At 40.0% G+C, this 24,237-nt stretch overlaps 1 protein-coding gene across 1 annotated transcript in view; it reads left to right on the top strand.

Annotated features, from left to right (window-relative positions):
- The window catches only part of TULP4 (TUB like protein 4), a 156,650-nt gene that overhangs the window by 99,461 nt on the left and 32,952 nt on the right, over window positions 1–24,237 (top strand). The window contains exons 7-9 of the mRNA XM_072856027.1: window positions 13,203–13,383; window positions 15,969–16,103; window positions 21,067–21,233. Of these exons, the coding sequence (XP_072712128.1) occupies window positions 13,203–13,383; window positions 15,969–16,103; window positions 21,067–21,233 (483 nt within the window). The remainder of the gene's footprint in view (window positions 1–13,202; window positions 13,384–15,968; window positions 16,104–21,066; window positions 21,234–24,237) is intronic.

Here is a 24,237-nt window from a genome sequence, read left to right as displayed (position 1 = left end):
TTAACTAATCAATCCATTATTATAGTCTGCTTTTGGATCCCCCCATTTTCATCTGTGGACTGTGATTTGCAGTTGCTACCACCTTTTCAGGGAAATAGTCGTTCTGAACAACTCCTGAGCTGAAACTAGGAATAGTAGCTTTACCTAGTTCCAGAACATGGCTTAAAAATAAGGAATTTATTCTTGAAAATGTGTTGTATCTGTTTGGGCCACGATGTCATCTTCTCACCTACGTCTTCTTTTGCTTGCTGCTCTGGAACGAGGAGTTTGTGCTTCCATTCACCCTACCATTTTGGTTTTGATCAGGTGCTGTAGCGCACGTCTGATGCAGGCAGTCCTTGCTATTGCAGTAGTCACACTGATCAAGTTTAATTATGCTCAGACTTCTAGCTGTGTGGAAAAAAAACCTTGAAGACAGCCTTCTAATGAGTTGACAGAATGATGAAAGGGAGCTACAAACAGGCAACTGGGGCAGTATAGGGAAGGCAAATATTTACCTTAATTATTATGAATGAAGGGAAGGAAGGACAAAATGAAAAAAATTACAGCCTGTAAAATTCGAAAGTGTAAGCAATTATTTTGGGCTTTATTAGAATACTTCCTGTCCCTATTAAGGATCTTTAGAGGTTCACGTAAAGGAGCCTTTAAAATGCCAGGGAATATCTATATTTTTGTGTCTTACCATATAAAAATGCATCTTTTCCCCAATCCATTGTGGGTGCAGGGACTATCAAATGACCTTACATATATATTTACAGTGACCAGAGCCACTCAGAATTGCACTGTAAGATACAGTCTTTGAGGAAGAACTGAAAGACTTATTTTCACTGATGGATGAATTACTCAACTTACTGGGAAAAATGGCTAGAGGCTTTTTATAGCATTGAAGAAGTGTCATTAATTAACTAGGCAGTTTATTCAAGCCACGAGGACTGCAGACAATGGTTAAATCGCATATAAGGATTTTAACATTGCATGCTGCATAATTGAGCAGTACCATTAAAATGCAAAAAGAGAACAGGGGAAGGAGACTTCAGTTGTCTTTCAAGATAAATCCGCTTGTTATATAAAACAAACAGATAAACAAAACCCACCACAGCTTAACTGTCTTTAATATTTTGGACTATTTTTAGAAGCATTTCAAACCTTTGTGGCAGACTTGCTATTAAAATGAAAGATTTCTGCTTGCTTGTGTTAAGGGTTCTATGAATGTTTACTGTCCTATTGCATCCTTTTATAGACAAAATATGTGGGGTTTTATATATACTGAGAATGTTTAAATGTTTTTGCAGAGACTTTAGTATTCTTGTTTTATGTATTTATACATGCTGGAAGCCAGTAACACTTTGTTTTTGTTCTTTGCTTGGTGACTTGATTTTTATGATGCCACATAATAGTGACAGACAGATTTGGGGTGAACAAGTAATGTGAATTTTAAGTGCTAGTTAGCCTTTCTTTCTCCCGTCTCTTTTTATTATGTTGTTTTGAAGCTGCAGTATGCAGCTATTTCTGAAATAATAGATTTCTCTTTCTTTTTTTTTCTGATGTCTATACATAGTTTTATTAGCACTGTCTTTTCTTTGCCTTTTTGTCTCAAGTAGGTTTTCATGCATCATTCTGCTGAGAACACAACTTTCAAAAAGAAGGAAGGGGAAGAGTTAAATAGCTTGGTGCACTATGCCTTTTTTTACTTGTGCTCTCCTGTTCTCACTAGCAATGAGCAGCTACACTGCAGATTTCAGTACTCAGATGAGGACTTTATAGGCTTTGCCTTGAGTTTTGGGGAGGATAGAGAACAAGATGTTCTCCTCAGAGACTCTAGGGTTCATCTGCAGCTTCAGGAGCCGTGGCATCTCTCCGTGGGTTTATTCCAGGCAAGGTTTTTCCTGCCAGAAACTCTAGTTGATACCGCACAGTGATTGAGCGGGAGTTGAAGGAGTGGAGCAACAAGGTGATGCTTCAGTGTGCTTTCTTCTTCCCACTCGCTTCATCTGTGCCTTGCCTAATCTTTCCCTAGACACTCTTCATCCAGCCTGTAGTGGCAAGACACTGAGAGAGCTGACGAGGTGGTGCTATTTGTTCTAGTCATGAGGGCTGTAAGATGGGAGATGTTTATGTGCTGACAGCGTCATGGCTCATTTTTTCTCAGTAGCTCCTGCAGTGTTTCATGTCAACACTGTTTCAGATGAGTCTTGCAAAGACATTTTTCCCTTAATAACTCTGTCTGGAAGGAAGAATACAACTGTTTTAGTGTTTTGCTCATCTTTGTAGACAGGGTATTTGATATTTGTTACTACAAAAAGCAAATGGCTGAATGGATTTCTGCATCCCCTTGGATGCACAGTGTGCTAGGACATACGGATCACCCTCAACAGTGTATCTTGTAACTCTTCACTGTGATCTAACATGACACTCAGGTCACAATATTCTTATTTTAGTTGACCAGAATCTGGGGTTTGTTAAGGTCTGTGCACTCTACCACATCTTCCCCTCCCTCAGGAAAGGAAGGATGTCAATGGCAGTGACAGACCAGAGATGGAGGGAGAGCTGAAGGCTCGTTGTGCCATTCAGTTAAAGTGTCCACTTAGCATTTTTATACCCAGTACTGTTTTACATTTTTGGAGCATCAGTGTTTGAGTCAGCAAAGTAAAGATGAGCACAAATAGAAACACGACCGGTCTCTGTGTGGGAAGTGGCAGGAAGAAAGAAGTCGTTTGCCTCTCCTCTCACCTTGCTGGCACTTGTACAGAAAGATTTGCTCACATAGCCTGAAGTCTTTAGTTCTTTGGGACAGGGAGTACTTATTTGAAACTGTGTTTCTGAAAAGCACTGTGTTATGCTGTGGGGCAAATAGTAAGAACGCGGATTTGCAGTGCACCTCTGCAAAGTAGCAGCACATACTTATGCTATGTTTTAGGCAGTGCAGGGAAAAAAATGGCACCTCCTGCAGGAAGCTGCTCTCTTTCTAAGAAGTTGTATGTAAGGTAGGAAAACTGCTTTAATTTGTTCATTCAGATTTTGAGTTGATCAGGAGAGGGCACGTGAGTGGAAGTGTAATTCTTACAGAGGAAAAACTCTCCAAGCTCTGAAGGTTTTTTCAGCATTTTTTAGAAACGGTCTGTGTTATTCCACTGCGAGAGCCACTTGGCTGAGAACGCTTCGGCCCCGGGACCGATTTGGTTCATCCAGAGCTTTGTGGTCTTTTCAGTTCAAAAGAAAGGTAGCTGGCAGAGTGGTAATTTAAACTTTATTATCGCTGGGACTTCATCCGTCGATTTTTTGGAAGTTCGTAAGAAGACCAGGAGCCAAATGGGGACTTGAACTTGGGTCAGATGTGTTCAAGCCTGTGAATAGCGTGAAACCTTGGTGCAGGGAAGGAGGATTAGAGTGATTGAATCTGGAGGAGATTTGTGGATTTCTGCACTAGGTCTTGTCTGGGAAAGCAAGGCCAAGTTTCATAGTAAATTGGAGATGAAAGGTGGTATATTTGGAAAGTGGTATCACATGGTCTTTCCACTGATTTGACAAAAAGAGATAGTATGCCAATGGAAAGTGGGAGCAATATCTCTTTGTTCTCCAAAACCTTTCCGATCAGTGTTTCATCCCACGTGGATTCAACTTGAGCTCTCTGCTCTTTGTCCAGGAGCCAGTTTCTTGTCGGTGTTCAGATATTGAGGGATTGTTGGCGACTGCATCAGCTGAAAAGGGATTAATCCTTCCCTGCTTTCCTTGCTTTTAGGAGGACAGTCATTCTTCTTCAGTGCCTCATTTCAGTAACAGTTCATTACTCAGCCTATCTCCATGTTGACTCAGTTATACTTGACCTCACCCATTCTATGTATTTCCTGACCATGCTGAGTTACTCCTCTCTGCCAGCACCCAAGACCTAGAAGGAGAATGCAGAAGCTGAGGGGCTGGCTTCCATTAGCATATAGCTTAACCCAGGGGCTTCTTGATTTTGTATTATGAAATTCAAAAGAGCAAGGACATTGCGTCTAAACTGCTTTGTATTGCATTTTCACTGGTCGAGAGTGCAATCCTTGTTGCTAAGTAATACCATTTTCAATTAGGAAAAAAACCAAACCACAAAACCCCAGCAGAAACTCTCAGACTTCTAAAACTCTGAAGGAAGTTTTAGCTTCAGCAGTCAACATATCTTTCAGGAAATAACTAAAACCTGGCTTGGGAACAATGCAGGAGACTGCCAAGTGTATCAGTTGACTTCTTTGCCTGATTGAGTGGTTGTTGGTAAAACTAATTGGATTTTCCCACCTAACAGTGCCAAACAGTTGTTTTTGTTGCTATGTATAATTGGATATATGTGAAGAATATGTGTTTCCATAGACATGTGTGCACTTTCCTGGCAGAGTTTAGTGAGAAAATGGCGCTGCTTGAAGAGCGTTCCAGAGTACTTCTACTATGGGAGCTCAGTGGTCCAGGCTCGGAGTCCTGTTGTGTTAAAAGCTGCAGAAGATGTTCTGTAGAAGGTGTTCCAGCTGTTGCTGGCTTTTTGTTCATTTTGCACACTACTTCAAATGCGATTTGAAACCTGACACAAGTTTAAAAAAACCACAAATCTTTTCCACATCTAAAGTAAACTGACGCATATTGTTAATTCAGTAAACATTATATAGAAAGGCAACTCTTTTCACTTAAAAATCTAATTGTCATAGGATGCTTTCTTGAAAAATGTCTCGAGAGTCAAGAAAGAATAGAGAAATGTGTGTGCCTGGAAATACACAAGTCAGAATTAGTCCAGATATAATTACAGGAGCATATATAATCAGTCTTTCTGTGATTTGCCAGAGTGCTTTCAAATAACATTATCTTCACCTGGACAATTGTTTCCATCCCCACATGTCCAGAGTAGTTGTATAGCTTGAGATCCTGGTTTTGAGACTACTTACATTTTTGACTCCTGAAATGGCATGCAAGGCTGTATCTCATTGACAGCCATTCAGCTATGTTATACTATTTTAGAAAGACATAAAGCCAGTGCAGTTTGAATCCCCAGGTTTTGCTATTTCAATATTTATTAAATGGATCTGTCACCAAGATCTCCAGTGTATTTACTTTGTCTTCTCATTTGAGGGCTTTGTAACAGTTATCTAGACCCTATGGACTTTGTAAGAGAGAGAAGGAACAAGCCTGAAAGTAGGTAGCTAAACCAGTGCTGCTTTTGAAAGCGTTAATGGTCTCGAATGAGAATTTCACTGCTGTGTATATATGCAGTTAGCTGGATGATCTCGTGGGGTATCATCCATGTATGAGGCTGGTAACTCCTCGTGTCCAAAGGAAAGAAAAAACTCTTCTCAGTTTTTTCAGACATAAAGACAGTCAAAGAAAACCTAGTGCTTTCCCCCGAGCTTGTGTGTGAATTGTGGTGATGTCTCTTTTTGTGTCAGTTCAAGAAATCATTTTACAGTGGCTGAATTTTTAATGGAAGTAAAAAGTATTCAGCAGGAGAGCAGCTGTTTCCCTCTCTCTGGTTCTCTCTCTTCTTCTCTGCGTTTTGAGGTAAAAAGAAGGAAAGCCAGAAATACCACAGTGAGAAAAAACAAACTTTCACTTTTTAATGTATCCTAAGAGGCGGCTGCTGCACTGTCTCCTGCTTTGTGATGGAGAAACAGTAAACAAGAAGAGCACAAGGAATGCAAAATGCTAATACCACAACTAAATGGACTGCAAAATGTTGTAACTCAGCCTTTGCAAGACTGGCATTTTTTTGTTAGGCTAATGAATGAAAATATTTAAAGGCAATAATTTCCCTAGTATTTCCTATGTTACTAAGCCTACCTGCATAAATAGAAGGTTGATCCATCATTTTGTATATTAATCAGTTCATAGTTCAGTTAATTCTGGATCAGCAAAATAGATTTATCTCTATTAGTATGATGGCATTATGGTGACAACTGCGAAGGCCTTTCCTATCATGAATACTAATGTTTGTCCAGGTGGCTAAATCCGGGCAAACAGAACTAATTCAGCTTCCTTGAACTGCTCAGCATCTTCTGACAATGCAAATGCAGTTGGCCTTTTTAGCGTTTTTGCAGAACGTAATTTCTGAGGTACAGTGCTGACTTTTTCCTTTGGGGGGAGATAGGGGAGGAGGCTGAAGAAAAAAGCGTAAAGATAGGTCTAAACTTTGAAAAGGGGAATGTCAGGGAAACAACATCCGATGAGGGGGCTGCAAATGCAGAGGTACCCAGGGTAAACTGTTGGTGGCATCATTCGTACAGCAAGACATGTATGCCAAACAGAAAAGGAACCAGAAAGGCAGAGTAGAACAAAATGTTGAAAGAGCAAGGTTTGCAAAGTGGGTAGGTGGAAGAGGAATCCTCCAGACTTGGGAAACACAGCCCTGGAGAATGTTAAAAACCAAAAGCATAAGTTTTTGTGAGATCATTCATGGTTTACTTGGTCACAAGCTGCTGGTGAGATTTCTGCCCTGGGCTACTGCTTCACTGGTGAGAGACTTCTCACTAAGTCTGAGGAAATGAAAAGGGGGTCCTGGAACAGGTTACTTTGAAATGCAGCAAGTCCCTCTGTCTGACTGGTACATCCAAAGATTATGAAGGATCTTGAATATGAAGTAACTTAGCTGCTAGCAGAAATAATCACATCTCTGTTCTAAGTTTTGAAGGGCAGCACTATTTTGCTGCAGTACATTTAGAAAAGGTTTTAAGAACATCCAAGAAATGTGCAAATAAGGCTTACATCCTGTCGTGGTTTAGCCCCAGCCAGCAACTAAGCACCAGACAGCCGCTCGCTCACTCCCCCCTGGTGGGATGGGGGAGAGAATCGGAAGAGCAAAAGTAAGAAAACTCGAGGGTTGAGATAAAGACAGTTTAATAGGGAAAGCAAAAGCTGTGCACGCAAGCAAAGCAAAGCCAGGAATGCATTCACTCCTTCCCATGGGCAGGCAGGTGTTCAGCCATCTCCAGGAAAGCAGGGCTCCATCACGCGTAACGGTTACTTGGGAAGACAAACGCCATCACTCCGAACGTCCCCCCCTTCCTTCTTCTTCCCCAGCTTTATATACTGAGCATGACGTCATGTGGTATGGAACAGCCCTTTGGTCAGTTTGGATCAACTCTCCTGGCTGTGTCCCCTCCCAGCTTCTTCTGCACCTGGCAGAGCACGGGAAGCTGAAAAGTCCTTGACTAGTGCAGCAACAACTAAAACATCTCTGTATTATCAACACTGTTTTCAGCGCAAATCCAAAACATAGCCCCATACCAGCCACTATAAAGAAAATTAACTCTATCTCAACTGAAACCAGGACACATCCGCATCTTGCAACTGGTTAAAGCAAAAATTGAGCATGGAATCACAAAACACCTATAAACTGGTCTGAAAGGACCTAGGTAGGACGTTTCTTCCAGAGGGAGATCATGGCTCACTAGTCTCTCAGAAGTCTTTGCATGTGTTGTTAAAAGTCATGGCTAGAAAAAAATAGCTGAAATGGTGTGTTTAGTTCTGAAAAAGTCAACAAATTCCAATGGAAACAGGCCCCCCTTAGGATTTCCTGACAGAAATATCTGTTTGTGCGCTTTGGCATAGTGGGGATATATCCTCTGCATGAATGATTTGGCAGGTGTAGAAACCCCAGCAAATTATAACAATGCATATTTTACTTACTGTGTTTGGATGGCTTAGCAGTGCGAAGAGAACAACTGGCCAGGAATCAGTCTGCAAAGGGGAAGACTAAGTAGTGAATTTGCATTATAAAAATGGGAACAGTGGGTTTGCCTTTATGTCACACTATATATTTTAAATTATTTTTTACTTTTAAAATACTTGCTGTTGTTTAAAATATTAACTGCTGTGAGATAGCAACATTTACAGGTTACATACAGTTATTTGCATTACTTAGGGCTGTAGAAGGCTTGAAAATTTCAAGTCCAATAGAGCTCAGTTTGCTGGACTGGTCCAGTAAGCAACTTCTAGGACACATCTAACCCTTTGCCTTTTTCTAATGTGATCAGTCTCTTCCTGGAAAAACTTAGTGTGGTCACTTTGTCCTTCCACCTGCCACCTGTCCTATAGGAGAAGGAAGAGATATAACTCAAGAAATTGCTCAGTGGAGTTACCATAAAGCTGGCAACTTAGCCACAGCTTAGGGAAGATTAGACCACCTGAGATTTTGTGACAGATGACATTAATTTTCATAACATTTCAGTGTATCCAGGAATTTAAATACAAACTGTTAATACACCTTGCATAGTCCAACAAAGCAAGTTCTGTCTTTCTGTGAAAATTTTGGTTTTTAAATAATCAAATTATACTAGGATGGAGCTTACTAGATTAATTTTCAATGCTGTTTTAATTAGCTGAGTCTGTTAGTTGTTTTGCTTCCCTCAGTTGTTAGATGTACATTCTTCATAAAAAGTCAAAGAGGTTTTTTAAAAATCCTGGGCCAACATGAGTAAAGCAGATGTTCCTTTTCCAGCCTTCTAGCATCACGATACTGGAATCTCTCACTTTGAAAGTGCTGTCCTGAAGTAAACTCCAGTGGCTTTATATTTCTTCCAGTAGCTATAGCAAGTCCAGCTTCTAATACTTCAACTTGAGCTTCAGTCAAAGGCTCAGCCACTGCCCTGATACAGAATGACGGCCCATGTTCCGAAAATGTTTTGATCAGATTTCCTGGGAGTTTTGTTTAACTAGCAACCTTAGAAACTTTCAGTGTTAGTACTAAATGTCATGAAGGGAACATTTTATTTTATCAGTGTCTTTCTGCAACAGTATTGACTATTCAGTTTGTACAATGAAAACCTGAGATTGGAAATAATTCTTTCTTTTGCCCCTCGTATATACATCAAGTCATCGAATACATTATTGCTGGGATTGGATTATCCTCAGTTATTAGAGAAGTAAAAGTGGTTGTAGTTCTGGAAAGCTTCTTTGACCATGAGGACAGGCTAGGACGTAGGAATGGACAGTGGGTAGGTTCCCTGCAGATATAAGTCAGCACAGGTTCATTGACCTACTGAAATTGTTACGATTTATAGACTTTTCTCAGCTGCTGCATGTAATCAGATGTGGTGAGATGGCAGGATCTCCCCCTCTCCTACTGGGCTAGTGTATTCAAATTAACATAAAGCTTGAGCATTCTTTCTGTTGAGGAGTTCAATTTGCATATGTTAAACCAAATTAAATAGCAACACAATATATTTTGTGCAAAAATAACATCACTGTTGGTAAATTATAGTTCTCTTACTAACTAGTGGGCCTCCTGAGCTGGACCTTCAGTGCGCCAGGTCTGTGGTTGCTCTGTTGTAGCTTTGTTGATCTTGGTGCTGCCAAACCATTTTCTGCTAGTACCATATCTGGTCCAGACACGTTACAGCGTCACAACAGATCTTATGGGAATAGCAACAGTTCAGCACAACAGATCCACATACAGCCAAGTCACTGAACAGGTTCAAGTTGTTCCTCTTGGACTGAATTTTTTAGCTTCTTGGCTGTTCTAGTATTCATCTCTTCGTGAAAAAATAACTTCAGAGCAGAATACCCCATCTTTTGATTACCACATGTCTTTTAGGAATTGGTACATTTGAGACTGAAAATTGAAGACTCTGAAATCTTGGGCTTTTAAAGGGATTGCAATCTTGAATGTTAATTTCATAGATAATAGTTTAAAAACTGATGAAAAACCTTTTTATTTACCAAAACTAGCTTGTGAAACTCATCACAAGTTACCACAGAGGCTAAGAGGTCAGCAGATTTCAGAGAAGGGTGGTTTTCAGGTATTCAGATTTGTTATAATAAATAGGGATCACCTGAAGCTTGGGTTTCATGGAGAGCCCAGACACTTGTGTTTCAGGACTGAACCCAACTTTCAGCTCTTGGTACACTTAGAAAACTGTGTGTGAATTATCCCAATGCTGTTTATCACAGTTTTCCCTTCAAAGCATACAGCATCAGGGTGCCACTGGAGACTGCTCTGCATTTGTATGACCTCTAATCAGCTACAGCTTCACTGTAGTGCAAGATTTGTTATGTTTGATGTGCTTTGTAAAGAAATACTGTATTTATGTTAACTGACTCACACTTTGAATGTATGGGTGATTTTAGGTATTTTATTATCAGATTATGCATAATTCTACAAATGCAATTCTACAAGTGGTAATGCATGTAAAAACAGTTGAAATAATGAATGGTGTGACAGGAGAGGAGATGGGACAAGAGAAGAAGAACAGAACAAGGGGCCAAAGAACCACTTCAAAATAAGTACTTAGGATCTTTTTTTAATTACTATTATTATCATTTAGCTTTTGTATTCAAGGGTTAACAAACCACTGTAACTTGTTCATTACCTTTTTCCAATGTTCTCTCAGACCTCCTAGATCTGCAAATGCGTGAAAAATATTAGTTTAGGCAGCTAAAATACAACCTTTTAATTTCTCCATTGGATCCTTCAGGCATACCCTGTGGCTCAACCTTTTTTCTGAAGGTCAAGAGAGTTTTATTCATCTGACATAAGTAGCTTGAGTGTGGCATTTATAACTTGAGTAATGTTATGGATGATAACACCATTAGACATTTTTACAGCTTCAGCAGGAGTTCAGCCAGCAGGACTATCAGCCTGATAAATGCTTTCGTCTTAAAGGTTGTATTGCTACAATAACCCCAAAACTTAAAGCTATTCCTTGAAACCTATAGCCTGGCTAAAGAGATGAAGAGTGCCCTCTGACATTTCTAGGTTGCTAAAGAGCTCTCTCAGGTTCCAGAGCAAGAATTAAGATGCCCACATGCAGCTGTTCTGATGTGAATCGGAAATTACTGTAGGACTTCGTAGTTTTAATTGAACTGGGGGCAGTACTACTCAAAAGAATTAGCTTTAGATTGAAATGAGACTGAACTCTGGGTGATGAGTCCCAACATTTTGTTCCTACCCAATTATAAAGTGTTTCTACAGGATTTTAGGAGGCAGAACTCTTATACTGCTATTTTCAGAAACAACAGTGAGTTTCACCTCCTCTGTCTGGGTATTTTGCAGTTATAAAAGTCCTAGGAGACTGGGAAAAACTAATCTATAGAGTAGGCTGAAAGTGGTATGAGAAGCTAGCAATGACAATCAGTAGGATTTTGCCTTTGTAGAAGTTTGTTTTGTAGAGATCTGAAAGAGAGTGGTTATGTTCTGAAAGTAGATAGCGAAAGTGGCAGCGCACTGATTATGCATGTAAAAACAGTTGAAATAATGAACAGTGCGAAAGGAGATGGGATGAAGTGGAAGAAGAGTAGAATAAAGGACCACAAGGGAAGGGAGCGTGAGATGAACAAAGGTCGAGTTCTTGCTTTTATGTCTAAGAATAGTAATCTGAGGCTTGTAACAAACTTTAGCTGTTGTTTTAACCCAGCAGCTATTTAACACAAAAATATTTGTAACATGTAATGATTGCAGTTAAGGCAGCCGGATACTGTTTTTTCATTGCTTCTGATAATGTGAAACAACTCCATTGATTTTCTTAAGTTTTTAATGACTTCACTGAAGTTCCTTGTTAAACTGCTATTCTAGTTTACAACCTTCTGTGTTTCCTGATCATCACCTTGATCATAGAAAAAATTTTAGTACTTCTTATTTTTGACTGAGACCTTTGAAGCCACACTTCCTTTCTGGAACTTTCAAAAATGCAACCATGACAATTGCTTCCTAGGTGAGTGCTATTGTATAAATCTGATATAATACATGGTTTGAATGCTTCAAGTCTGGCACGACATCTCAGAAGGAAGATAGAAAGGAAGACCTCTGACAGCAGACGTCAACAAGGGTGATTGGAGTCTTTGAACAGCAACTGTACAGGGAGATCCTAAGTAGGCTATGATTCTTCAGCTTGGAAAAGAGATGACTGAGGGATTAGATAGTTGAGGTCTATAAAATTGTGACCAATGTTGAGAATGTAAGTAGGGAACAATTATTATATATTTCTTTTAGTGCTAAGAGGTAAAGGTTACCAAGTGAAATTATCAATTACCAAAGACGAGGCAGTATTTTTTGCTGAAAGCTACATGAGTGTGCAGGGGAGGTGCCTGTTTAGTGCATCCTGTTCTCTTACTCTTCCCCAAACATTTGACCACTGTTAGAGATAAGATACAAGGCTAGGTGAATTTTTGATCTGGGCATATAATTGTTAGAATCTTAAATTTACACGCACTGATAATAGGTGGTAGACTGAAGGGCAAGTATAAGATTTGCTCTTCCTTTTAGCTTCATTTTTAATGCTGGCTAGTTTTCAAGTTGATGAGTGCTTTTAAACTTGCTTTAAAACATATTTGCCTCATGTGGAATTACGTGATAGCAGCAGCAGCCTTGGCTAATGCATTTATCGTTTTGTGGATTTATTAATTCTTATTTCCTGATGTTTTTCTGAAAGTCATCAAATATGCAGGATCTTAACTTGCTTAAAGCCTCAAGACAGAAAATGCTTATAAAAAACAAATTGTAGGTTCCAGTCAGTATGACTTCAGTCAGCATGCATTGGCTATGGAATAGTTTAGGGGCAAGAGGAAAACTTGTGTTATCCATTTTGTATTTGGAATGGTGGGTAGAATCTCTTCTTCATCTCCTCCTGAATGTGTAACATATTGCCTTCCTCTTGGGCTATAATAATCTACTTCCAGTTGACTGATCATATTGCTTTTTGCCTCTGTTTTTGGAAGACATTCTCCCACCTTCTCTCAGCTCATCAACTAAATAACCTGTCCTCCTCTATTCAGCTTTCTATTTCTCACAAGCTGTTTGAAATCTCTGCTAAGACCTCATTTTTGTCAGGTGTGCCTTTTGATATTATTATAACTGATGCATACCTTGGTTTCTGCCACCAATTTTAGAATTTTCTGTATAATCCAAGAATACTGCAGAATCTGTGGTAGCCCTTCTGCCAGGTCACTTTGGTGGTAGTAACGGCCAAGTTCAAATAAAGTGTATTGGCTCATATTAAAGTGAACAAAATGCACCGCACCATGAAACATTACTTGCTCAAAGATTTTAGGAACTTACCTCTAGACCCTGGTGCTTTGACTTCATTCTTTATATATATCTTTGGTTGTGGTGTCCTATTGTGGCACCATTTCACATCCCTGGCTGCTTTGCTTTCAATTAATTTCCAGTGTAGCTAGTTAATTACAAGATGCGTTTGAAGGAGGGTCCAGTGGCTGACGTTTGGTGAGACTGAGGGCTGTTCTATTATTTTCAGGTACTGTTTGGCACTGCTGATGGACAGGTTATTGTCATGGACTGCCATGGCCGAATGCTGGCCCATGTGCTCCTTCACGAGTCAGATGGCATCCTCAGCATGTCCTGGAACTACCCCAGCTTCCTGGTGGAGGACAGCAGTGAGAGCGACACAGACTCCGACGACTATTCCCCACCGCAAGGTAGTGTTGTGTGCATGTGCTTCTGTTGCAGGTTTGCAAGTGCTTCTGAAGGTATCTCAAATGCCAGGGAGTGGTCATGCAGTACTGAAACAGTAGGATGGCCATGTCTTCAAGCTGGTAGAGGCCAAAAGATGGTGTGTGCCTGTGGTGGTAGTGTGGGGGATGGAGCAGAGAGCTGGTACAAGGGAGTGAGTTTGTCCCCAGCTCTGCCACCAGCCTTGCTGCATGGCTTGCTGCAAGTCATACCTCATCTGTGCTGCTCTGCCTCCATTTGCACAAATGAGATAACAACACAAAGCTCCAAGTTTTTAGTGAGGGTGAGTGAAAAACACTAGATAGGGACATATCAAGTTTCCCTGATAAGCACATGTGAGAGATTGCAGTGGTCCGTATGTATGGAGGTAGTCAGAGGGCAGTCACAAAAGTTAATGCGTTATATATATTCGTGTGAAAAGACACCAGTACTAGACATAGTAGAAAGTACTACATCTTCAATTTTAAAGAAATCCTGAAGCAGAGAGAATGCTTATCATTATAGTCCCATCCTTGATAGTCCTGACATAAAGAGCTCGATAAATTCCATAGAAGGATTGGAAATGAAAATATTTCTTGCAATGACACACGGTAGAAGAAGGGTGACTGGAACTGTCTGGAGTTACTAATTCCCATGCTTCAGAGCACATTGCCAGTTTGAGGGTCAAGAAGACATCCTTCCCTCCCCTTAAGTATAAATATAACTCATTAGGTGAAATGTTTTGGTTTTAAACTCTTTGGCAATGATCAATAGCAAAGATCTAGAAGGCCTAGTTATCCATGCGTAGTCTGGGATAGGATGTGGTCATTGCTCCTTTCACCCCCATCCTTCTTACTCAAGCAATGCCAATACTTCTTTTTGTTAATGCTGTTGATTAGTCTATAAGATTTAGGTAAGCTGTTTCTGTGTCCAGTGTATAAAGTTTGAACAAAATTAAGGACTAATATAACAGTGAGTACACAATGAAAAATTTAAATACATAATAGCTAGAAATAATTTTGAATCTGCATCTAAGATCTGAACCACTGAATTGAGGACTCTTGCAGTTTTAGCTCAAATTTGGACTCAGTCAAAAAATCTACCTTTTCCAGAATCATGTGTATATATGTCAATATAATAAGCATATGTATTTAAAAAATAATGATAGAAGATAATGTGATCATCTGGTAAAATGTTAACATCTTTTAAACTGAATTTTGTTTTGGCTTTCATGCCTCACTTTTGGTACTGGGTGATATTTCTTGCCCTAGAAGAAAAGAAACAAACTTCAAATTTCCTAGCAAGCTTCTAAAGCAAGACAAGGAACAAGATTAAGCTGGTTTCTCATTGCTTTTTTAAAATACTGAGGTTCCAGTTGGAGGATGGTGAAGATGCACAGTACGCAGATGAGAACTTAAATGATCCAAATGTGCTAGCTTTTTCTGAGTCAATCGGGGGTGGGTGGACTCATTACAAGCCTACAAGCCTATTTTAATGATTACCCAAACATGATGTGTTTTCTTTAGAGCAGATGCAGCAGAAACCTCTCAAAGGTGACAAACCTTTGACTCACACAGATGTGTAGGAAGGACTGGAAGTTTGATGGGTTTTTCTTACCAAATTATATACACACAGAGATGCTGATTACTAGACATCTTTCTCCAAAGTGCTTTTTGATCAGCTTTTTTACAAGTTCAGGAAGCAATACCACTCTTAACTGGCTGTGCCATTTTTGTTGACTGAAAAGATGCTGGTTGGGCCTTGAGAGGCACTTTATCAGGGGCCAGCGGCATCTCCTGTCAGAACTTGTAAACCAAAAGAGTTAAACAGCGAGTGCTACAGATGATGATATTGATCATTAAGTAATTGAACAAGGGGATTTCAGTGAATACTGAAAAACAAGCCTAGAGGAGCCGAGACTTTGCAGAAATGGTTTTTAAAGCCACGTGTTCCATTTGGGCTCATCTCTACCTTTGAGTGCATTGGATCCTGTTATGCAGGATGGCAGGTAACTTTTCATGCTGCTGTCTAGCTCTTAACATTTAGAATACAGTAATTTGTGAAAGGTCAGTATGTGCTCTTAGAAGTTCTTATAATGTCTCTGTGTGACTTCAGGAGGAGTCCCCAGCACTTGCCCAAGCAGAATGTGTATCTAACAAATAGCTTTTAATGTGATTACCTTGTTTAGTACACTGGTTTTCAACTTGAGTCCCAAGAAAGGCTTCTGAAGCATTGGTTTTCAATTTGTGGATACTTTGGGGAGTTGACAATGGAGAAAGATTGAAAAGTACCACTGTATAACATAACAGTATATGCATAAATCACTTTGGATATACTGCAGTAAAAATTCACAAAGTAAAAACATTGGGGTTTCACAAAAGCAGACAAACTAACTAGCTAAACCTGCTTTGCTTTTGCCCATAGACATTGCAGGAATAAGCAGGTAGAGTTTGAGGCTTGGAACCACTCCTGATGGCAGTAGTTATACTACTGAAATACACTGTATTTCAGCCTGGATGTAATTACTTCTGGTTGCTTGCCTTTTGCTCACTCCAGAGCCTTGTTTTTGCAGATGGACCAGCTGCGTATCCAGTGCCAGTGCAGAACACCAAGCCACTACTTACTGTCAGCTTCACGTCGGGAGACATCAGTTTAATGAACAATTATGACGACTTGTCTCCTACTATCATCCGCTCAGGGTTGAAAGGTACAAAAGGAAGCCATTTCACCCCCTTCCTATGCTCTGTCTTTCTTGTGTATTTAACGATGTGTGTATAGGTTATGTTTTTGTGGTTGTCTCTCCTAATGCAGAAGCACTCGGCCACTGTTATTGCCATTTCCAGCAGTGACACCTGCTGGTGGAAGAGCAGTGCTTGGCTGATAGAGTTTTTGGGTTTGAAAAAAAGTTTAAGTTTTTGAGACCATGTTTTTATGGCAGTTTTGTAGACCAAATGGATCTGTTTGCTGTTTTTCAGCTGAATGTGCTAATATTTTTATGCTTCTTTGTGTGAATGCCTCTGCTACGTAACACTTCCTTTGCACCTTTAATTCACAAGGTCTCCTCCCATGCTTTTGGTAACCAGGTATGAATCACAATGCGGCTTTGACTCCCACAAATTTTGAAAACTTGCTCGAATTCTTAATTATCAAGTTATTCTGAGAGAAGGAAAATTCCACTGATTAATTGCTATACATCTTGCTAAGTGATGTGCATGAACGTTTGTAAAATCAGTATTCCATGTAAAATCTTTAATTCACATCAAAATTTTTACTGTTTTTACCTACCAAAAAAGTCCCTTACTTTGCCAGCACTCTCAGTACAATTTACAGTGCTTTTCCTGGAGAGAAGTTTTAATTCACTTCGGCACATAAGCACATACTTAAATACAGGTTCCATTGATTCTTTTTCATCTCCACAGGTAAATTAGTTTTACATTAGATTAAAAAAAAAAAAAAAATTAAGCTGTTGGAGTAGACTCTTAACTGTTCTGTAACAGTGGGATATTTTTGGTGAAAAGTTGCCCTAACACCAGTCCAAAAGTTTTTGGGTGATCCACTATGTAGGGTAGTCTTAGGGGTTAAAAAAATCACCTTTGAGGTTTCTCTTCCACTCCTGCTTCCACCTGTGCCAGCACAAGAAGCACACGGTTGGCAAAACGTAGCATCCTGGGGCAACCCTATGATCCAGAAAACTTCTTCAGCTGAAAGGATGCCTAAAGTCTGGGAAATTGGAACCGATTTAGAGAAGCTCTTGTGATATCCACCAAGGGGTGTGCCCAGCATCTCTACAGAATTATAGTAAATAGGATAGGAAGTAGTCTTCATTTGTCATCTAGTCTAGCTTTTGTCTGGAAATAGTAGGAGAAACAAACTCCATCTTATTCTCTGTTTAGAGTTGCAGGGCTCTGTCTTGTTGAGGATGTCTGTGTGTTTCTCTTTCCCCGTTGACTTTCACTAAAGGAAAAAAGATCACTTAATTATGTCACCCTCCTCTAGCAAAATATTAATGTACAAGCTACAGTAGAAATATGTTTTATTAATTGTAAACAGGACTACATCATTGACATCAGTAGAAGAAGAATGTGCAACGTCTTGCTGGATTGGGAGTGTGTATGGTGAGAGGGAAAGGTGATTGGGATATCACTGTCTGTTGTTTTGAAGCTACCCATTGTACAGTGGGAAGTATTTTGCATATAGCTGTCATATAGATGTAAACATTTTCTGTACCTTCTTATCATTTTTTTTTTCAAGTGACTGCAATTTTACTGGTTGTTATCAGATGCAAGAATGTGCGAAACCACCCAGTGCAGGGTCTCCATCCTCTCCAGCCACTTGGTATTCTGCTGAGAGTGGATGGTCTTGTGTGCGAGTCTTAATTCATGTGTTTCTGTTTGAAATCTGTAAGTATTGGTTTGTAGTCTCTGCAGCAGATGCCCTTGTCTTTATGGGCTGCTGTAGGCTACTCAATGTATTTTTAAAGCAGGCAACTATAAAACTGTTTCAAGCATTACCAATATATTTTTGCTGTTCTACTAGCTTTGCATAGCTGTCATTTTACTGGGGGAGTATTCCTATTAAATTGATGGAGAAAAGCATTTGCTGTTGGATGAGAATTTGATTACCCAAATACAAGTTCTTCTTTTCATCCAGCTTGAACACTCCTGGAAGTTTTATCAGTTCTAGTGGAGGTCCTGAACTGTTCAGTTGTACCCTTTCTTTTTTTATGCTTTTTAACTCAGTGATTCTCAGTACACTGCTACTTGCAGAACTGCTGAACTGCATCTACTAGTTGTACTGGTTAGCTGCAACTACTACCCGCAGAGCTATTGCACATTTAAAGTGCCATCTATTCAAGGTTTGCTGATAGACATGCCTGTAGTGCCTGGCAAGTAGTTTTGAGGGATGGCTCTGATCCACTGATTCACTTGCAGACCGTTACCCTAGATGAAACCTCCATCTGATTTCTAATCTCTGTGCTTGCGCTGAAACCTAGTTATCAGTTGAGCTGGTTTACGTCAAGGTTTGATAATCATTGAAGACCTCATTGGCAGTGCAAGTGTGCTGTAGAGCCACGCTGTCCCGGGGGCATGCTGCAGCCCACGTCCAGCCCTTCACTGCCTTTGCAGCAGCCTAATTCTAGGAGTGTTGAGAGAGAGAGAAAACTGCTGGACACAGTAATCACTCCTCTTCCTCTTGGTGTGGGGATCGGCTGAAAGTTTTACCTAAAGACACGTATCCAAAGGAGACTGTTTTTTCACTTTGGTAGTAGTGTAGTTAATCCAGTTACCAAAAGTGGAGCTTGCTTCATTGATTTCTACCCTGCCTATCATTATACTCTCTGAGAAAGATTAATAAATCCCATTGTAGATTACTTAGAGGTCTGAGGACTAAGAGAAAAGAAGAGACATACAATGCCTAGCTGTGGAAAAATTCATAGACTCATAGAATGGTTTGGGTCAGAAGGGACCTTAAAGATCACCTAGTCCCAATCCCCTTGCCATGGGCAGGGACACCTTCCACTAGACCAGGTTGCTCAAAGCCCCATCCAGCCTGGCCTTGAGCACTTCCAGGGATGGAGCATCCACAGCTTCTCTGGGCAACCTGTTCCAGTGCCTCACCACCCTCATAGTGAAGAATTTCTTCCTTATATCTAATCTAAATCTTTCAGTTTAAAGCCATTACCCCTTGTCCTATCACTACATGGCCTTGTAAAAAGTCCCTCTCCAGCTTTCTTGCAGGCCCCCTTCAGGTACTGGAAGGCTGCTATAAGGTCTCCTTGGAGCCTTCTCTTCTCCAGGCTGAACAACCCCAACTCTCTCAGACTGTCTTCACAGCAGAGGTGCTCCGGCCCTCTGATCATTTTTGTGGCCCTCCTCTGGACCCACTCCAACAGGTCTATGTCCTTCTTATGTTGGGGCCCCCAGAGCTGAATGCAGTACTCCAGGTGAGGTCTCATGAGAGCAGAGTAGAGGGGGAGAATCACCTCCCTCGACCTGCTGGTCATGCTTATTTTGATGCAGCCCAGGATACGGTTGCCCTTCTGGGCTGTGAGTGCACATTGCAGGGTCATGTCGAGCTTCTCATCAACCAATTCCCCCCAAGTCCTCCTCAAGGCTGCTCTCAATCCGTTCTCTGCCCAGCCTGTGTGTGTGCTTGGGATTGCCCCAACCCATGTGCAGGACCTTGCACTTGGCCTTGTTGAACTTCATGATGTTCGCACTGGCCCACCTCTCAATCCTGTCAAGGTCCCTCTGGATGGCATCCCTTCCCTACAGCGTGTCGACTGCACCACACAGCTTGGTGTCGTCGGCAAACTTGCTGAAGGTGCGCTCAATCCCACTGTCCATGTTGCCAACAAAGATGTTAAACAGCACTGGTCCCAATACTGACCCCTGAGGGTCGTATTATTATTATAAAAATTATATTATAAAAATTTTATTATAAAAATTATCTTGAGGAACATGCATCTTGCCTCTGATACGTACAGAAGCATAAGTCCCATGAGAAGTATCAGAAAGTTGAAATAATACAAAACCATTTGAAATTGCACATAAAAGTCCCTGAAAATGACAAGTTGACAACTTGAAACAATTTTGAGATCCTTCCTGCCAACCCTCATTTCTCTCCTGCTTCTTCATTTGAAGACAGCTTCTCGCCCACAAATGTCTTCAAAAGATTCTTGGCAGATTGAGCATCCCAGAGCACAAAAGTTTTGTCTTTACCTTCACTTTGTCTCAGCACAAAATAGCTGCCTTTCACCTCTGGTTTAAGAGTAAAAAGATTTAAAGACTGGCTCAGTATTCCTTGCACATGCAAATCTGCCTCCGAAACACAAGCAGAAACACAAAATACTGGTTTAGTGCTCTTGTTGCAGTGTGACAAAGAGCTGGAGGATATAAGGGTTTGAAATTAGCATCCCCAAATTAAGCTGTGGGTGTTCCTCATCATGGGGTGCCTGTAGGAGAAGTAACTGATATGTATATTCATATCCATGTATATGACAGACTAAGCAATTCCTGTGTGCTTCTGGCAATCTCCTGCTAGACAGATGAGTAGATTTTCACAAGTCATGTGTCAAAAGAAAACCTATGACATGGAGGCCATCTGTATTTATGGACAAAAATCCAAAAGTCTTTCTAGTTTGGTGTTATATTAAAATATAACTCTAGTTTGAGTGGTACTAAAAGTTTTATTCACAGCCAGTGAGAACATGAAGCGTTGCCAAATATGCTGCTTTTTTGCACTGTAGGCCTTTCCAGACAAATACTCTGTGCGGCTGTCTTAGTGAGGTTATTTGTCTACATATTAACTTAATTGCAGTTATTTACCCCAAAGATGCGCATAGGATCTTCCACATCAGTTTTAACATCTGTAATAAATTCTTGTACTTAGGAGCAACCACTGATTACATTCTAGACTCACCACAGAGAGAGAAGAATGAATGGTTTTTACACATTTTTTGCAATTTACAAAATAAAAAGAAAGAGTCATTCTCAGAAGTGCATGTGTGGCATATTTGCTATTATTTCGATGAAAGGATTTAGGTTTATAAGTACTTAAGTAACCTTTAAGAGCATGATTTAGCTGTTCAAGTCACTTTGCAGCATCTAAAAACACTGTTCCTACTGATTCTAATCAGTGATTATTGCAAACTGTCTTTGCAATTTCAGATGTGGTGGTACAGTGGTGTACACAAGGGGACTTACTTGCAGTAGCAGGCATGGAGAAGCAAAGCCAGCTAATTGACCTCGGCAATGGTTCCCTGTTGAAAAGCGCACTTGTCAAGTTCTACAACGTGCGCGGGGAACATATCTACACTCTGGAGACACCTGTGCAGGTAGGAGGTATTTTTTAAGTCAGTTCTCAATGCTTTGCTGACATGCTTTTCCCACATCAGCTCTTTGGTGTAGACCTGCAATGTGAAAAGGTTTACAGAACATCCTGAACATGTTCTAAAATACCTTATAGATAAAAATGCACTATAAATAATTATTGTTTGCTTTAAGGTAGACATCCAAGAGTGCATCTGATTCTAAGGCCCACTGTGCTAGGTATTGTGCAAATATGTAATGAGAAACATTCTGTTTCCCAAAACCATTGGGCCATGAATGGACAAGATAGAAAAAGGAAAGTCTGTTGTTTTACAGATAAGTGACTGAGGAGAAAAAAATGGATAACTTGCTTGATGTTGTAGCAAAGCCAAGAACTGGACAAAAATATTCCAAGTCTAGTATCATAACCACAAGATTATTCTCTCTTTGTTATTGCTGTAATTTTCTAATGTACAGTCAGTGGATCTGATGCAATATTTTACTTTTTATGGCATCAGATGGAGAAGGATGAATCAGAAAGTCTTGTTTCTGTTCCCACCTTCTGTACAGACTTTCACTGTAACCTTGGTCATGTTACTTGACAAGTAAATGTCAACACATGGTCTCTGTGCTGCTTAGAAGCACAACATGCTTCATAGGTCTTCACGATATTTCAGAACCCAGCTGAATGTCACTCTACAGTTTATTTCATTTTCTGCAGAATAGGGATGACTCTGATCTGATTTCTGGCTGTACTAGCGAGACTTAATTAATTTATAATAGCTTTGAAATCTGGAAGTGAAGGAAAATGCTGTAGATATATTTACTTAATTATGTTTAATGATGATACCATTTATTATCATTTCTTTTTCAGTACCCTGATCTGGGATGGATACAAAAGGATGACGTAGTAAACCAGCTGCTAAGCTTTTGTGTTTGCTTATATTTAGCATTAACCTGTGCTTATTAATGTTAGCACTCTAATTTAGATAGAATTCTTTAGTTTTGTAATGTATAAAATAATGTTCTCTAAAGCCAACCTAAATATGTACAGTGACGTCTAATGCTGATTTAGGTATCTAAAGGACTTACCCATACACACAGCTTTATTGCCTTAAACATAGCCCTTTCAGCAAAGCAGCACAGCCTTTTCCTCTCTGGATCGATTCTGGAGAAAATATATTCATACCGGTGTTGCTTATTCCCAGACCAGGTAAAAACCAAACCTCATTCTGTTACTTCAGTACCAGAATACCGTATGTCCATCTTAGCTGTTGAACCGGTGTAACACCCTGGTCTCAAGTTGTGAAATCAAGCTGTGGTTTGAGCAGTGGAACTGAGGGGGTCAGGTTGCCTTAAGGCGTGTGTGTGCGCAGGCTCATCTCTTACTGCTCTCTGCCTCACTTTGTTCCCAATCACCTCAAATGCCTTCATTTCCTCTACTTCTCCCTATATCCCATCAACTTCTTTTCATATTTTCAGCTCTTCTTTCTCCTCTACTTAATCAACTGGGAGAAAGCACATATTGTGGGTGACGTGAGGGCTAATTATTCTGCCATTATATGAGTACTTATAGGACAACTGACAGGTCACAGAGAACAGGTAACTGCCAAGTTCATACTGCCGTATTTCTTATAGTGAAAATATTAACATGAGGCTCTCTGCTCTTTCCAGCTGCTAATTTTCACTGAAATTGCAGCATTTCAACATCATGGAGGTTTCTTCCCCCTTTGTCAACTTCAGATGAAAAGCCAACAGCTTCAGCAGTTGTAAGGCAGGTTGGAAGTGAAGGATGGGGGGGTGGCAACTACCAATTAATAACGCAGTCATGGAGTCTCATTTCCTTAGGAAACCAGGGTAAAAATAACATTCAAACTGATGTATTTACGTTTATTAAAAAACTGTATGCATAAACCTGCCTAAAATTAGAGCCACTCCTCTTCTCCCATTAGTTAGTGGTTATTTTCTTTATTTAGTGTATTTAAATTCCTGTTTACTCAGCTGCAGGAGGAAGTGAGGGGGTCTTTCAGAAGGACACCTGTATCTGCTCATGTGGATTTTATGCTTCTGTGTATTCGAATGCTGGTCTAACGATATTAGCAGCTAAGTGACAGGTATGCTAGAACACTGCTAAGAATTTGGTTTACTAACAAAACCAGATAAAAAATGCTGTTGCAAAAAAAATTGCTAGTAACTTCTGTTATTCTGTGTTTCTGCTCCAAAGATGACAGAGTGAGTCAGTGGTCCCAGTAATTTGTCTGATGACAAATTCTTCAGAGTAAATTACCTGTACCCTGACAGTCAGCCTTGTAATAGGATTTTATAAAATTCATCACTGGTTATTGAAGAAAAGAATTGAAAAAAAGAAAATAATTTCTTAATCTCAAACTCTTCTGCTGAAACTGTTTCTTCTTAAGTAAGCAAATGTGTGACTGGAAAAGCATATTTATTCTAAATGAGCATTGTTCTGAATATAAAAGTCAAAAAAAAGTAAAGCAACAATGAACATAGAAAATAGTGGATTACAGGTGCCAAACTGATTTTCTGTGTGGTCCTCTGTCCCAAATCTTTGATAAAGCAGACTTCTGAAAATTTTATCAGTAAAATATACTGAACTGTTTTTGTTTCTGCTCTTTGTCTGTCCTGTCTTTGGTAGGATATTCAGGAAACAAGAGATTTTATTGTTTATAACAAAACTCAGTCTAAAACTGACGTAGTATTTATATGCAACTTGGCTGGAACGTTACCTAACATGAAGTCACTGCAAACCCCAAGGTAGAATAGACTTGGGTGCTGCAGGTTACTCATCTTGATGATGACTGTTGTCATGGATCCCTACAAGGTGTTTTATATGCCACCTTCTCCTCCAGCTTTAATACGGTTTTGGCATCCTCTGTCTCATTTGATTAACTCACTTAAGCTCTTACCTTCTGTGTAGGATTTTATGGTTCATAAACCTAGTTTGCTGACTGTAAAACCCTAGATAGGGAAATCACACTTGTTTAGAAGTATCCAAATGAACACAGTAGC

The sequence above is a fragment of the Ciconia boyciana genome, chromosome 3, assembly GCF_034638445.1.
Source record: "Ciconia boyciana chromosome 3, ASM3463844v1, whole genome shotgun sequence".
Classification (NCBI taxonomy): Eukaryota; Metazoa; Chordata; class Aves; order Ciconiiformes; family Ciconiidae; genus Ciconia; species Ciconia boyciana.
The sequence above is the reverse complement of the archived record's forward strand: the minus strand, read 5'-3'. Positions and strand labels throughout refer to the sequence as shown.